Here is a 17,722-nt window from a genome sequence, read left to right as displayed (position 1 = left end):
TCTCCCTCTGTTTGCTCCCTCAAAGTCTACCCTGCACAGAGCAGCTAGAAGGAGCTTTTAAAATGTAAAGCGGACGAGGTCCCTTCCTTACTTATAACCTTCCTACAGTGTCCCCTGGGTCCTATAATAAAAGGCACATCCAAGATCATGGCTCACAGAGCCTAATGTGTTCTGACTCCTGCCTTCCTCTGACATATCATCTCCTATTTCCGTCTTGGTGTGCCACCCACACTCCAGTTACAATGACCTGAATTTGGTTCCTTGAACACACCAGGTTCATTGAGGTCTTAGGCCTTTATACTTCCTGTTTCCTCTCCTGGGATGGCCGTTCCCAGAAGTCTTCACTTAGATGGGTCTCCTCACTACTCAGGTCTCTAAGGTCACTTCCTCTGAAAGGTCTACAGTTGTCCTCACCTCAGTCAGCATCTAGCACCTTGTTTTATTTTCTTCATAGGTTTAAAACTACGCAACATGTTTCTTAAATGTACTGGTTTATACATGTATTGCCTGTCTCCAGCAACTAAATGTGATGTCCATGAAGACAGGAACTCTGCCAGACTTGTTGCTCTAGACCAGCGGTTCTCAACCTGTGGGTCGCGACCCCTTTGGGGGTCGAACGACCCTTTCATAAGGGTTGCCTAAGACCATCGGAAAACACATATATAATTACATATTGTTTTTGTGATTAATCACTATGCTTTAATTATGTTCAATTTGTAACAATAAAATTGAGGGTCACCACAACATGAGGAACTGTATTTAAGGGTCGTGGCATTAGGAAGGTTGAGAACCACTGCTTTAGACTAACACTGGGCACATAAGAAGTACTCATAACAATTTATTCCATTCGTGGAAAGTCCATAACGATGCCTATGAGCAGTCATAATAGGTCCCAAACACTTGTATCCCATATAAACTATGTTAGCTTGCATCATGCCTTAAAGTTAAGGCCTCATGAGGCTGTGCTTCATCACACTCAGCAGGAAACAGCAGAAGGAAAAACCAAGCCCTCTGGGATTCTACAGCAGGCTAATAAAAAAGCTGAAAAGCTGACACAAAACAAGTCTGGGAACAAACGCGGTCAGTATTCTTACTTTCAAACAGAAGTTGAAAGTCTCTAGAAAATGGACTAGCTGCCCCAGGAAGACTTCACCGAAAGTGTGCTTTGGCAGAATTCTCCAGTCCTCGGAAATGTTTCAAGACACCCCACATAACAGTTCCCTGTAGTTCTACACTCCTAAAGCTAAAAGGAACCTTACTAGTGATTTAGATCAACCATCTCACTTCATAAAAGAGGAACTAAAGTCACAGTTGTCAAATAACTGCTCCACCCTCACTTCACCAGACGGAGGTCAGGATGGGACATGAACTCTTAACTCCTAATTCCAAGGTCAGTTTTTTCCGGTATATCAAGTTAATTGCATCCTCTGGGTTAAGAATAAAATTTCCTTCAATTTTTTCCAACCGGACTTAAAAGTAATGATTTGGGGACTATAAGGGAGAAAAGCAATCTATTTTTCTGAGTACTGGGTGGATTAGGGGGGAGGTAAATAAATATAAAACATTAGTTTCAAGAAATGAATAATCAAAATGTTTACAATCATACTGTAATAGAAACAACAATAAATCATATTTTGGGCTCTGAGCAAAATATGCATTGTGACATTTGCAAATCCTAGGTGACCAGTGGCCCTTGGGGATAGATTCTTACAGTTCCTTCCCCTAATGGTAGTTTGAGCACAGATCAGGAAGTATCGCAAACCACACAGTAATAACTTTAAAATAGGGGTACTGTCTGCTGGGTTTTAGGAAAGATATGCATGCTACAGAAGGTGATTACCAATCAGGGATATTTTCTACATATTCCTTAGAGGTCATTTCTCAGAAAGATTGGGATTTCTCACCAAGCATTTTTTTTAAATGAGTGCAGTTTTCAGGAAGTAGAGTGAATTATGAAAACAATTTATATACCAATAACCATGTAATGTGAAGAAAAGTTTGAAGTATTCTGATAAAAATTGCCTCTGTGTTTATCCTACTGGTGAGAAGCGATATATCAGGAAGAACATCAATTGAATGGTAATCTAACTAAAAAGACAAGTGATTCCTTAAAATGTGAAAATCACCATCACAAATGTGACTATTTCAAATGATTGTGGAAAGAAAGAGAACCCTTAGCACTGAGGCAACGTTAATATTTTCCTGGCATAGGAATTAGGGTTAGCTTCCATTCCATTCATCCCCTGAAGTGTGAAATCAATTCCTAACACAGCTGGCTAGTCACAATGCTAACTTAATGAAGGTGAAGTGTCTGCTCTCTCAGGGACAGAAGGATGTTAACTGAACAACTAATGGGCATTCCTGGCTGTCCCAATTAATGACAAACCAAGTAGAACTGCCTTAGAGGGTCAACTGCTTGCTCGCACTCCCTTCCAGATGGGGAGCAGTACAAGCACGGCAAAGCCATGGAAAACCACAAATGTTAAAAAATAATTTACTCTTTTAAAGTACATGCAAGTACTTATTAAAAAGTTGTTTTATGGAGAGATGAAATCAAGGAGTAAATCTCATTTATTCTCTACAACTAGGCCCTGGTGATTTGCTGACAAGAAAAATAAAGACCATAATGAAGCTCATACATTTCTTGATTTCTTAGTATCTCTTTCTATATAAAAGCCTAAACGACTGTCCAACTGTTCAACCATCCGACCGGTAGCTATGACGCACAATGACCACCAGGGGGCAGACACTTCAACTGGTGACTATGATACACACTGACCACCAGGGGGCAGACTCTCAAGCTGGAGCTGCCGAGCTGCAGTGACTTGGCAGCTGCGGTTCTCAGATGATGTACCCGGAACCAGAGAGGAGGGAGCCTGATTCTGGGGTGCATCACCTGAGAACCACCCTCTTGCAATCCGGGACCCCTCAGAGGATGTTGGAGAGCTGGTTTCAGCCCGATCCTCACAGGCCAGGCCAAGGGACCCCACTGGTGCACGAATCCGTGCACTGGGCCTCTAGTATTAATTGGTAATTTCATTATATTACAAGTTCAATTTGATGTATTTATTCCACATTTCTAAAAGAAGCATAGTTTGTAATGTGGCAAGTAACATGCCTGTCTCATGCATAGAAAATATAAAGAATAAAACCAAACTACATCATGAGAGGATAAGGAAGAAACACCCAGGACTACCAGTTTCTTTTTTGTTCTAAGTAATAAGAAATGTGTTGCAAGGAGTGAAATAGGTAAAAAAAAGAAATGTCTGTTAACAAACTTTCACAATGTCAGTTCTCATAAACTGAAAAGCAAGAGGACACAATTACTGTAGAGGAATTTCATTTTGTAAATGGTGTTCCAAAAATTAAGTGTAATATACATTTATTTTTAAAAAAAGTGTTTAAATAGTTTACTTACTAATTATAACAGTTCCAGAGGTAATTCTTCAAATAGCTCATAGCATAATCCTTGAAGCAAAGCCTTTTATTAAAAGTATTATTTCGGTAGAGCCGAACTGAGTTTTCCAGATCGTATTTAGCAAGCCTAACCTTTTTTTTTCTTTTAAAATGAAATTTAAAAATCTATTTTTAAACATCAAGAATTGGCTTCCAAATTAATTATTCCATTCTAAATAAGCGTGAAGCAGGGTTTATGAAGAACTTCCGTATTTACAAGTATCAATGGGGCCTTTGACTTGCTGAATATCTTCCAGGAAGAGAAATAAGATACAAGTTACATTTCCTGAGAGTGAAGTGAGAGATGCTTGGAGTTTATAGTAAGTCATTTCTTTCCCAGCTGACATCCACCATCACCTGTCACGTTACGAGCAATTTGGCTAGCAGGAGGGTTTGTCTGAAATGCCTTCCCTGCAAGCTGGGTGATGATGTTTGAGTTCCACAGCCCCAGAGACTCTGAAATCTTAGCCCTTTTGTGTTTGCTGAGTGGATACTGACAGATACATTGTTAATGGGAAAACAAAGTTTGGATGACTCTCTCATAATCTATCGCCTGTTATGATTAGCACTCATTCACTGTGACATTGTAAACGACTTCCCATTGAAAACAAGCCTTACTACTAGATAGCATTCAGGTAATAAAAATCGAGGATGGGTACACAAAGGCACTTTAGAGCAACTTTTAGATCATTTCATTGGACTCAGGACCGTGGTCACTGGTAACTTTGAAAGAGAAATTTCCAGATATGAATAAGTTAAAAGACATGTGTGTGTGAAGAAGTAACACTGGTCAGTAACATTATTCCTTTGGAAAGTTTGGGAGTAAAAGGGACTGTCAAGGGAAAATGCTTGTGGGATAGGGGAGGGTTAAGTACATATTTGTAGACTAAGAGGGCAGGATACTGTGGAGAGGGACACTGAAAACAGAAGAGCAAAGGGGATCATGGGTAAATCAATGTCTTAGAGAAGGTTGGCTAGAAGAAATTAAGAGCACACATGAAGGGGTTAATCTTTGAAAACAGGAGGGGCGCCTGGAGATAGGACAGCTGAAGCAGAGAAATTCTGTGGTGGAGAGCAGAAGGTGGATGGTTTAAATATGAGGAATAACTTGGAATAAAACATCTGGTCAATTCAATCTCCTATTCAACCAACAAGATGTTAAATTCTACAAGGCACTATCTCAGTTATACATATTAATTAAAAATTTTACCCAACCTGTGATTGCTTTCAAATTACATAGATCTAGCCATGGTGAGTAGAATTATTAAAGTCAATTATTTGAAAATTTTTTTAAATTTAAAATTATAAGAATTTCACCTAATCTGGAATAAATGCATTATAGAAATATAAGTGCTTGCTAAAATGAGGCAATGGACAAGATATACCCAGCTTATATGAGTCAATGAAATAACAAAAGCAGCTCTTTGGCTGTCAAGCTTATTTTCTGATTAGCCTTTGTGGCTAAGTTGAAAAAATTAAAATGATAATAAAGTTTATCATTAAAATCATAATTATATCTTACTATCTGATTCTGTGCCTGATAATAAGAATTAGAATACTCAATGATATTTTATGAAACAAGGACTCCTATCAATCTACAAAACATCTGTAGAACTATTATAAAGTTATACTTAAACACTAGTAGAACAAAGCATCATCATACTACAGTCAATTCTATGGCTAATTCATAAATTTGTCATGCTTATACTTATATTTATAACCATTATAAAAGCAATACATTTGCAACTGTCAAAGGCTAATAACTAGTTAATCCTCACAGTATTTCTATAGGCCAAATAAGGTTAAAGATGACTGCAGTATATTCCTCCATGCTTTCTTTTGTAAACTGAAAACCCTCAGTTCACACTCCATAGATTAGATGCATATAACCTCCACCCAAGAAAAAGCTCTCTTATAAGATTTGATTCATTGGATAAAAAAATTAGTGAAGAAAGAAAACAAATCTACACATAATATGATAGTAGATTAATCAATGCCTGTCAAGACCCAAGTAATTACCAAAATAGAATAACTTAATTGTATTACTTTATGATGATATCTGCATTATTATTACTCCTAAGTAGTACATTTAACTGGTATCTTGCTACTCTCAAGATAATGGCATAAGGACATTTTAAGATGAGATAATTTGCATGTAGTTAGCCATAATAAAATAGGAATAAACTCTACAGGTCTGCTATACCTATAATCAACAATAATATATTGTACAATTAAAAATTTGTTAAGATAGTAGATATGTTAAACAGTCTTTCGGAAATAAAACAAAATAACAGAATAAAATAAAATTGATATGTGTTAAAGAATCTATATACATATGATCAATTACTGATACTTTTTACTTTCCCCCAAGCAATCTTGAATTATATGAAATCTGAAGAAGGAAAATCACAGCTTATTCAACTTTGATGACTATAACAGTAAATGTCCCCGAAATTGATAAATGGAAATACTAAACTGATAATATTTCATATAATATTACAGTTTAGCAGTGCTTGAGGAGGTCATTGAGAGAATGTGACCTCGGTTTAATCTGGAAGCTGGACCTGGCAATCAGAGGTTCCCATCCTTCTGCCACCACTTTCACTGGAGGTCCTTGAATAATGTAATTTCATTCATTATAACATTGATGAGGGAAAAAAAAATTATTCCTAGGCAGGGCCCCTGTCTGTGGGAGTTTACACGTTCTCCCCACGTCTGTGTGGGTTTCCTCTGGTCACTCCAGTTTCCCCCCACATCCCAAAGATGTGCACATGAGGTGACTGGCCTATCTGTACTATCCTAGTCTGACTGAGTGTGGGTGTGGGTGTGAGAGTGCTCTGCAATGGAAGATGTTCTGTCCAGGGTAGATCCTGCTTTGCACCCTAAGCTGCCAGCATAGGCCCCAGCTGCCCACACCCTTAAAACTGGAATTATCAGGTTGGAAAGTAATTATCTTACTTGTTTGTATGAATCTTTCTTAAATGTATATGCAGCTCACATTCAGTTCAATGTTTAACATTATAATTGGTTTGAGTGTTTATTTAGAAGTTTGATGTTTTTGTGACCAAAATTATGTCATAGGAACTTAACTCTAGTTTATATCTATGGTAAACCTGGCTTGGCTATACATTGCTTAGCTTAAAGTTACAGTTTCCAAGACCCTATCAATGATGTTAAGTGAGGACTTAACTGTATAAACTTTTAAGATACTGGCTGACAGATAGAGAGATCTACTCGTTTTGTGGATGCCCAAGACAAACCTCATATGTAAGTGCCCTTGCTTATTAAACCTGTCACCTGCCAGTCCAGACTGGTCTGTCTCTTTCTTGGGTCTCTCCTTGCCTTCCATGTTTTGGGGGCAGTTTCAGATTTTATCCGAGGAATTTCCAATGTTGAAAACCAACTAGTAGACATTTATCTATATAAAACAATTGGTTATTAAAATACTAGAGGCCTGGTGCATGACATTCATGCACTGCGGGAAGGGGGTCCCTCAGCCTGGCCTGTGACCTCTGCAGGGAGTGGGCCTAAGCCAGCAGTCGGACATCCCCCGAGGGGTCCTTAGCGTTCCTGCAGAGGAGGGAGAGGCTTCCGCCACCGCCGCTGTGCTTGCCAGCCATGAACCTGGCTTCTGGCTGAGTGGCACTCCCCCTGTGGGAGCGCACTGACCACCAGGGGGCAGCTCCTGCATTGAGTGTCTACCCCTGGTGGTCAGTGAGCGTCATAGTGACCGGTTGTTCTGCCGTTTGGTTGATTTGCATATTAGCCTTTTTTTATATAGGATGTTAACATCTCTGAATTTTCTGGAGAAAGGATAAGTTCTTGCGATATGTTCTTATGATGGAGAAGAACATATTTTCATGCATTTTAAAACTCTATATAACAATATTCTTAAAATTCTGTTCTATCTAATCTAGTATATATAAATTAACTAAGTTGTGCTTTATAAAGAATTTAGTAAATGTGAACTTATCAGGCTTTTTTTCTTTCATCTTAAGAATGTATGACTTAATGACCCACCTCATATTTTTGGTATGCCCAACTATAACTAAGGAAATACAGTGATGATTTAAGAGTTTATATGTAACAGTCAGTCAATCTCATATAAGTAGCTGGACAGCTTTTAAATTGAGTTGCATTTCCTTACATAGGAAACTATCTACAAGATAATAGAATGTCCCAAATGAAAACCTAAGGAGTGTATAAACAGTCATTCTTTATAGTTTAACTAGAGGCCCAATGCACGAAGATTCATGCAAGAATGGGCCTTGTTCCCCAGCTGCCGGCACCGCCTTCACTCCGGCCCGAAGTGACCTGTCTGCCTTCCCATTCTGCTCAGAGGCCCGGAGCAGCTGGGGCAGTGCAGAATGCCTGCATCATCGCCATGATGATGATGCAAGTGTCCCACTCCGCCCCCGGCCACTCGGTACCTGCATATGCAAATTAACCAGCCATCTTTGTTGGGTTAATTTGCATACTTGCTCCTGATTGGCTGGTGGGGCTTCATGAAGGTACGGTCAATTTTCATCTTTCTCTTTTATTAGTGTAGATGGAATTATGAATTAATCATCCTGAAACATTCAGCAACTAGAAGCTTCACTATCACAATTTTGAGTTTTGGAATTTAACTGGTTTTTATAACTTGGAGGGGTTCCAAATGAGATCAATAAAAATGAAACCTGAGTTAGAAAACAGATCCTTAAGAGGGAAGGGATGAAACTTAAAAAATCATCCTGTGTATGATACTTAAGAAAGGTTAGCCTTTATGAGACAAGGGGTGGGATTGAGTCCCATAGCCCATGCTTGAATGATAGAAGGAAACACATCTCAGTTTCTTCTTGAGTCAAGGAAAGAGTTAAGTATAGCTTTTCCTTGCACTGTGTATCTCTCCAGCAGGGTCCAGAAGGCAAGACTAGATCCACATTCTTTCAATAATGTCATCCAGAGCTTGGGAAAGTTCCTAGTCCATACTGATGTTCAATAAATGATTGCTGAATAAAAGGATGAGCTCTAGACTAGACTCTATTCATTTCAGTGACTTACTGAATGCTACTCACCCTTCAGCAGAAGAGAATATTTCAGGAACCCCTAATACATACATAGTATTCTACAGATTTTACTTGTAATTGATGTTTTCAGTTTAAAAAACGTACTAAGTGCTTTTAAAATTAATAGAATTATAAAATCATGTCTAATGCTACTGAAAATATTGGGTAATATGCAGAAAAGATGGATAAAACAATGATGGAGCATAATTAGAAGTATATGTCAATATCTCTAAAAATGAACTAGGAATTCCACTTTGAAAAATAAATCCTATAGAAATAATCCTAAACACAGAGAGAAACAACTTTCCTGTATGTTGAACTGTTATTTAAAATAATAAAAATCCTGAGGTTAAAGGTCCAGGTAGAAAAGACAAGCCCCTGGGGTGAATCCTTCAACAGCAGCAAAGATGGGGCACAGACTGTGCTGCATTACCCACAGCAATTTTCCCCACATTCAGGATTGTTTACAAGGGAATTGTTAAGGTCCAGGGAACTTAACACCTCCAAAACACTACACATCTTCCAAATAGATAATCTGTGGCTTCCTAGTTACTGAGGATTACTTTATTTATAAAAACATAAAGTGCAGAGACAGACAAAATGAGGGCAGAATAGTCGGACGTGTCCAGAGCCTTGTCCCGGAGCAGATAGAATGAGCAACTGAATGGAATAATATCCAACCTGAATTGGCAAAGTAGACACAGCTGGTAAGAAAATTCGCAGCCAGGAGGGCAGAGGATGCCTGGAGAATGGTAAAATCAGGGATCTGGGCTGGAGAGAACTGCGAGACCTCCAAGCCCAGAGGGTCAGAGGGAAACCTCATGACACCAAGGCCTTGGGACAGGCATAGTGTCTGACTGTGGAAAGGAGGTCTGCAGGACTGCTCGCCGCAGGGGATTCTAGATCTGGGTCCACAGTCATGAAAGACTGATCACAGAGGGGGCAGCCATCAGGCTGCGCCATGCCGGGGTTGGGGGGAGAGGGGCTTGCAGTGGTGTAGCTCTTTTCCCTCTTTTTGGCTGAACCTAGTTCATAGGACCTTTCAAATATAGACACTCGTCCGTTGCTGAGGTGCATTTGGAGGTGCAGACTTGTGGAGTCTGGGGAAAGGAGAGGGTCCGGGAGAGGTGGCCGTGAATCTGGCGCTGAGTTATATCTGAGGTACCAGACCTAGGCAGCCATTTTCTCCTAAAGAGATAACCCCTCCCTGCAGTCTCCAGGCAACCAATACAGCCACACCCAGACTACACCCTGAGTGGCACAAAGGATACAAAAAAAAAAAAAAGAAAATCTGAATAGTCCCTCAGAGCCCTCAGGGACTGGCCTAAAGAGAGGTCTTCAGTCCCAGCTACAGGAAACTGAGAAGTGGCAGACAGTACCTAAGAGTGGTATCTTAAACCAGCCAAAGGAACAATACTTCACTTTTTCATTTTTTTAACTTCTTTTTTAAAAAATATATTTTATTGATTTTTTACAGAGAGGATGGGAGAGGGATAGAGAGTTAGAAACAGCGATGAGAGAGAAACATCGATCAGCTGCCTCCTGCACACCCACTACTGGGGATGTGCCCGCAACCAAGATATATGCCCTTGACCGGAATGGAGCCTGGGATCCTTCAGTCCGCAGGCCGATGCTCTATCCACTGAGCCAAACCAGTTAGAACCACTTTTTCATTTTTATTTTATTATCTATTTTTCTTTTCCTTTTTTCTTTTGTTTATTTTTTATTTCTTTTTGCATTATTTTTTCATCATTCAATTTTTTTTTATTTTATCCTATTTTTTTAATTATTTTTTTCAATTTTTTCTTTTCTTTCTCTTTCTTCTTATCCACTCATCCTCTTTCTACTTCCTCTATACTGAACTGAGGTCCTCTCCGTATTCATCCACTTCCTTAACCTTACTTTCAGAATATAAGATTCTGCACCCACCCTCTTTATTGGGTATTTGGTGTTTGTATGTTTTGGTTTATCTGTTTGTTCTCTAGTGTTTTCTCCCCATATATATTTTTTTCCCATTTTCTTCCTTTTCTTTTCTCTTATACCATTTTTACTCTCTTTGATATCATTTGTGCTCTCTTTTCTCTCCCATAATTATATTTTCTCTGGTGGTCATTTATATTGGGGTTATCAGTGTCCTGAGTACATTCGTGTTTTGTTCCCTTTGTGTCATGTCTTGTCAAGGTGAATTTTTTCCTGTTTGGCCAATGAGGTAGAGAGAAAGCCACATAACCAGACACCCAAAGAGGAGACTCCATCCACGAACAGGTCAATAACACTCCAGACCCAAGTACAGAGGCAGGAAGAAGGTGGCAGTGAGGGAGAGAGCATGAGTGAATGAGGAGCAAAAGAGGAGTATGTGGACATGTGTGGTGTGTGTGTGTGTGTGTGTGTGTGTGTGTGTGTTTATGAGGCACAGTTAGATCCTACAGGACCTTCAGGGACAGGCTGACCAGAGCAGCATTACATCAGAAAGATCATACACCATGACCAAGTAGGATTTATCCCAGGGATGAAAGGATGATATAATATCCGCAAATCAATAAACATGATACATCACATAAACAAATTGAGAGGTAAAAATCATATAGTCATATCAATTGATGCAGAAAAAGCATTTGACAAAATCCAACACCACTTCTTGATAAAATCCCTCAGCAAAATTGGAATAGAGGGATCCTACGTCAACATAACAAAAGCCTTATATAAAAAACCTACAGCCAACATCATACTTAATGGGCAAAAACTAAAACATTTCACCTAAGAATAGGAACGAGATAGGAATGCCCACTTTCACCACTCCTGTTCAACATAGTTCTGGAAGTGCTAGCCATAGCAATTAGACAAGAAGAAGAAATAAAAGGTATCCAAATTGGAAAACAAAACATAAAACTGTCATTATTCACAGATGACATGATACTGTACATAGAAAACCCTAAAGACTTCATTTAAAAAATTATTAGACTTAATAAAATGAATGTAGCAGGATACAAAATTAATGCCAATAAATAAATGGTATTTTTATACACCAATAGTGAACTTACAGAAAGAGAAATTCAAAAAGCAATCCCATTTACCATCACACCAAAAAAATTAAAATACCTAGGAATAAATTTAACTAAGGAAGTAAAAACCCTGTACTTAGAAAACTACAGGACACTGAAAAAAGAGATAGAGGAAGACATAAACAGATGGAAGAGCATACCATGTTCATGGATTGGTAGAATCAACATCATTAAAATGTCCATACTACCAAAAGCAATCTATAGATTCAATGCACTCCCCATTAAATTACCAACAGCATATTTCACAGACCTAGAACGAACTCTCCAAAAATTCATCTGGAATAAAAAAAAGACCCCAAATTGCTGCAGCAATCCTGAGAAAGAAGAACAAAGTAGGACGGATCTCAATACCAGATATCAAGATGTATTACAAAGCCACTGTTCTCAAAACTGCCTGGTACTGGCACAAGAACAGACATATAGATCAATGGAATAGAATAGAGAACCCAGAAATCAACCTGAACCAATATTCTCAATATTTGACAAAGGAGGCAAGAACATAGAATGGAGTCAAGACAGTCTCTCTAATAAATGGTGTTGGGAAAATTAGACAGATACATGCAAAAAGATGAAACTAGACCACCAACTCATACCATACACAAAAATAAACTCAAAATGGATAAAAGACTTAAACATAAGACAGGAAATCATAAAAATATTAGAGGAACCCACAGGCAGCAAAATCTCAGACATATGCTGAAGCAGTATCTTTACTGATACAGCTCCTAGGGCAATGGAAACTAAAGAGAAAATAAACAAATGGGACTACATCAAAATAAGAAGCTTCTGTACAGCAAAAGAAACCACTTCTGTACAGCAAAAGAAACCATCAACAAAACAACAAGAAAGCCCACTGCATGGGAGAACATATTTGCCAATGTTATCACCAATAAGGGTTTAATCTCCCAACATTTACAGGTAACTTATACAACTTAACAAAAGGAAGATAAACAACCTAATCATAAAATGGGCAACGGATCTAAATAGATACTTTTCAAAAGAGGACATAAGGAAGGCCAAGAGACATATGAAAACATGCTCAAAGTCACTAATCATCCAAGAGATTCAAATCAAAATGATAATGCGGTACCATCTCTCACCTGTCAGAATTGCTATCATCAACAAATCAACAACGACAAGTGCTGACAAGGATGTGGAGAAAAAGGAACCTTGGTGCACTGCCGGTGGGAATGCAGAGTGGTGCAGCCACTGTGGAGAACAGTATGGAGTTTCCTCAAAAAACTAAAAATGGAACTCCCATTTGAACCAGTGATCCCACTTTTAGGAATATATCCCAAGAAACCAGAAACACCAATCAGAATGGATATATGCACCCCTATGTTCACAGCAGCACAATTCACCATAGCTAAGATCTGGAAACAGCCTAAGTGCCCATCAGCAGATGAGTGGATTAAAAAACGGTGGTACATCTACGCAATGGAATACTATGCTGCAGTAAAAAAGAGGGAATTCTTACCATTTGCACAGCATGGATGGAATTGGAGAGCATTATGCTAAGCAAAATAAGCCAGTCAGAGAAAGAAAAATATCACATGATGTCACTCATTTGTGGAATATAATGAACAACATAAACTGATGAACAAAAACAGATCCAGAGACAGAGAAGCATCAATCAGACTGTCAAACCTTAGAGGGAAGGCAGGGGAGGATGGGGGTAAGGAGGAGAAGTCAACCAAAGGATTTGTACGCATTGTATAAGCCTAACCAATGGACACAGACACCAGGGGTGAGGGCATGAGTGGGGTGGTGGGGGCAATGGGGGGATAAGGACACATATGTAATACCTTAATCAATAAAGAAAAAATATTTTAAAAAAGAAATTGTGATAAGATGATCATAACTGACTAAAAAAAAGAAACTAAGAATTCAGAATGAAATAAAAATCAATAACCATGAAAAGCCAAAAAAAAAAAAAAGTGCAAATGAGACTATCTTCTACCAGATCTTTTTTTTTTTTTTACCATGTAAAGCTGTGAAACTGAATGGTCCTTGCTTTCAGAAAGCAACCCCCAATTTTATGAAAGAGAGAGCGATGCCTCTTCCCTGGAGATGTAGCAAAAGCTAAGGAACCATATCTGCGCATTATGCCACTGTGTCTAGCTCATAAAATCTTATTAAAATCAATCTGTGTTGGTTATCTTTTCACACATAACCTCATTTCCCCCATTCTTGGGAACTGTTTCAGCTGCAAAAGCCAACACGTTATTCACTGGAATCATTCTAAACCAGTGAAGCTACAGACGTGAAACACATATGAGCATTCCCTTCTCCCCTCTTTTTGCTAATGGATCATAGCACTCTCACCCCCCTGAACCCCAAATGGACTCAGAATCTTTCTCAACATAGTATTCCATATAGCTACTAGGTATCAATCATAGAACCTGAGAGAGAAGACTCTTTACCACCTTTGAATTCAATAATAAATCAGGGCATCCCCTTCCCTGGTGCATTCACAATTGATTGATTTCCCCCATTGGCTAGTAAAAATAGGGTGTGCAAGTTGCCCCTTCAGAATCACCAGTGTACAGAAATTCAACATTCATCAACTCTTCTAAAATATCCAACTACTAAGACATTTTTATTTTAAGTGTGTATCTATAGAAGCAACAAAAAAACCTGTAAGGACTATTTCATACTGAGAAAATAAGGTGCTCCACACTATACACATGTTTTGTGTATATTTTATCTCAAAACTTCAACATTTTGCCCTGATAAATGCCAAAACACAATTTAAAGGTAATTGGAATATGATAATCTATGGTATAGCTCTCTTTCAATATGTATAGAAATAATGAATTATTTATTTCACATAACAAGGGATATTGGAAGATACAGGAAGTCAAGGAATTGTTTTTCTTAAAATACAATTCTAGGAAACTAGGCAGCATGTACCCAGAATCTTTGAAGAACCCAAATACATACCATTTGCTATCCCAAGGAATACTGAAGAAATGGACATGAATTTAAAATAAAACCAAGCACATAAAGTCCCTCAGATGTTCCCTGAGCTCATGCCACCCTGAAGTGTATAACATTTATTTGAAGGGCCCTTGCAAGAGCAGCCTGTGGGATCACCACATTAAGCTAGGCTTTAGGTACCAAGTGTGCCCAACAGGTAGGTATCTGACCAACACACTCAGTAGATCCCTCCCTTCATAATTCTCACCTGGAAGATAAAAACAAGCTCAGGCACAGAAAGAAACCTCATTTTTCATATAAGATAGCATCTGACTGTTCCCATGCTAATTCTGCAAGGCAGCTTATTTACAAATATATAAATAGCTGCAACTTTACTCCAGTCTCATTGAAAAATCAAAATGGCATCATGCAAGAGAAGCATCCTAGCACACTTGGCTCAGTGAGTGAAATTAAGTGGAGATGTGCCAAGCTACTTGACACTTGCTAGTCAGCTTAACCAGATACCCTCCAGTTTCCTGTAGTGGATGTACCAGGGCTCTGCTGTGCAGAGTCAGAGAATTCACTTACGCTGATTGCCTAGGGATTACATAGTGATTTAGAGCCAAAAGTGGGAAAATAAATTTCTAGTTGTACCTAATATTTATTATCACACCTAGTCAAAGAGGAATAGCATTACCTAAATGGGGCAGCAAAATTTCCAATATAACTACTTACAATTAGCTAAGTTTTCCTATGTACAGGCCCCATGAATTTCAAAAAGATTTATCACTCCAATCCTGCAGCCACTCGGCCAAAATTTCAGGGGTTTAAATCATTAAGAAGTGGGCATGAAAGAAAATACATCTTAATTTTTGGAAGAGAATTTATTGACTTTCTTAAATTCATTAATTAAATTTAACTACTAGTAAAATATATATATATATATGTGTGTATATATATATATATATATATATAATATATATATGAGATACATATTAACTTGATTTTACTGCATATGACTGTCCAATCATGAAACTGCCTTGCCCTGAGGGTTTCATGCCTACATGTGAAGCCACCTAAAATCCACTCACAATAGTTACAGCTGCTGAAGTGCCCCACCTGACGATCACTCATTATACCCCTCAGTATCAAATTACTCTCTTCCTTTACGCTTAATTTTTTACTAATTAATAAGCAATTTACTTCTAACGAACCATATCGTTAAACTAAAAGTATCTAAATTACCACAAAATAAAAAGTCTAAAGAGATTTTTCTCAAAAAAATAAGCAAGTTAAAAACATGGTTTATATGGAGCATCTGAGGATAGGCAATAAGATGAGAATTCAAATGCTGAGATTCTCAACAACTGTGTCTGGCAACATAAATATTAGGCTACCCAACAGGACATGAAACATTCATATATGCTTTCACACAAGAACAGCTATGCTGCATTTTAAACCAAATAGAATTTTGATGCCTTTTTCATTGCAGTGTATTCATATACTAAAATGTTCATCTTGGACTACTAGACTAAATATCATGACCATATATGTTAGATCTGCCTTTCTGGTGGCTCAAGCTTTCTGAATTACTATTCATCCACCCTCCAATGACATATAGCTAACCATATGAGGAATTAATTATTACCCTGAATAGTTACTGACCAATTGTCAGTATTTAAATGGAAAGTGACTCTTTTTTTAATCCCAAGTTTATTGGGGGGAAAAAATAGTATAGTAAAAATAAGAAAGGAAACCTTTGATAAAACTATTTTGAAATGAAACAAGTATCAAGACCAAAAATAAAACTGAAAAACAGTTTTTCTTTACTATTTACTGTACACAACATATAAAATAAATACCTACGGGCTACATTCTTTTATTTTAATTTATTATGAAGCTTATGTACATGCATAAAACATATAGAAATAAATATAACAAATCTAAGCTTTTTGTCTCCAAGTCTACATTTTGCCTTATGTTTACATTTTAAAATCTAATGTTGGTCATGTCTACTTTAAATCAAAATATTCCTTCAAGAAACAAACTTATTGCTATTCTCTAAAGATTATGCCACTACCTGTATGTGTAAGTGGTATTTACACCATAGAGCAAGATCAGATTGCAAAGATTATTAAAAACAACAGATTTATAAACAGAACATTTATCCCAGCATTCAAGCAAGTATGATAGTAGTTTGATGTTTTATTTTTCAACAAATTATTTGGGATCCCATTAGAAAATAGTTTATGTGGTATTATTTCAATATAAAGAAAAATTTATTTTACTTACATGGTATCTCTAATAAGAAGTGCACTTCCCAATTTGAAACAGGTTTTATCACCTTCGCAAAATGCACGTCGCAAAGAAAAGCTCTCTCCTAGATCAAAACCTGTAAAATGTAACAAATGATTTAATCCAGCAGTTTTATTAAATTTAGTAAACTCACAATGATACTGATTTTTAAATAAGATATTTTTCCTTGTCCTTATCTATGCACTGATTTATTTCAACTAAAGCCCTGCTGTTTGGGATTAACAACATTTCCTTATTTCATTTTTTCTCTTTTTGGGATGTAGAAGAATAAAATATGTTTCAAAAGACTAAAATATTAATTTTCTTTGACCCAAGGAATTATCCTAAGTAAATAATCAGAATAGTTCACTGTAGCCGCTCTGATAACTAAAGACAGAACGTCAGTTAAGTAAAAATTATTACCACCATTCAACTTAAAACTAAGCAGCCTTTTAAAAAATGTAATACTTTAGAAAAATATATATTGATGTGGGGAAATGTAGAGAGATCTTCTTTCTCATAAATTTTCTTTTTTCAAAACCTCTACAATGTATACAACTATAATCTTAAATAACCTTTTTTCTCCAAAAGGTTGAGTTGTTGTTGGTCTTAAAACAATACAGAAATCTGTTTTTAGCATATTTTCTACATTATCCATCTTCTTTGCTTTTAATTTTTTATATTGATGTCATCATCTTAAATTACAATGTCAAGGAATCACCTACAATATATTACATATTTGGTGATAATTTGACCCAGCATGTGTCTTTGTAAAGGATTATAATGCTTACCTGAAACTTCAAGTTTATCTCTGTTGTCTTGGAAAAACTGATGTCCCTCTGTTCTCAGTATAGCACATTGTTTTTCTATTAAAAAGAAAAAGTACTAAGGATTTCCTATCAACTTTTTCAAATAAATTTGAATCACACAATATAACCATAA

The 17,722-nt window shown here is 37.3% G+C and overlaps 1 protein-coding gene across 1 annotated transcript in view; it reads right to left on the bottom strand.

Moving 5' to 3' along the window:
- The window catches only part of COL19A1 (collagen type XIX alpha 1 chain), a 301,251-nt gene that overhangs the window by 258,625 nt on the left and 24,904 nt on the right, over positions 1–17,722 (bottom strand). The window contains exons 3-4 of the mRNA XM_081094481.1: positions 17,572–17,646; positions 16,778–16,877 (exon numbers count right to left, since the gene is read on the bottom strand). Of these exons, the coding sequence (XP_080950607.1) occupies positions 16,778–16,877; positions 17,572–17,646 (175 nt within the window). The remainder of the gene's footprint in view (positions 1–16,777; positions 16,878–17,571; positions 17,647–17,722) is intronic.

Source organism: Myotis nattereri (genome assembly GCF_964212035.1).
Source record: "Myotis nattereri genome assembly, chromosome: 6".
In the NCBI taxonomy this organism is placed as follows: Eukaryota; Metazoa; Chordata; class Mammalia; order Chiroptera; family Vespertilionidae; genus Myotis; species Myotis nattereri.
The sequence above is the reverse complement of the archived record's forward strand: the minus strand, read 5'-3'. Positions and strand labels throughout refer to the sequence as shown.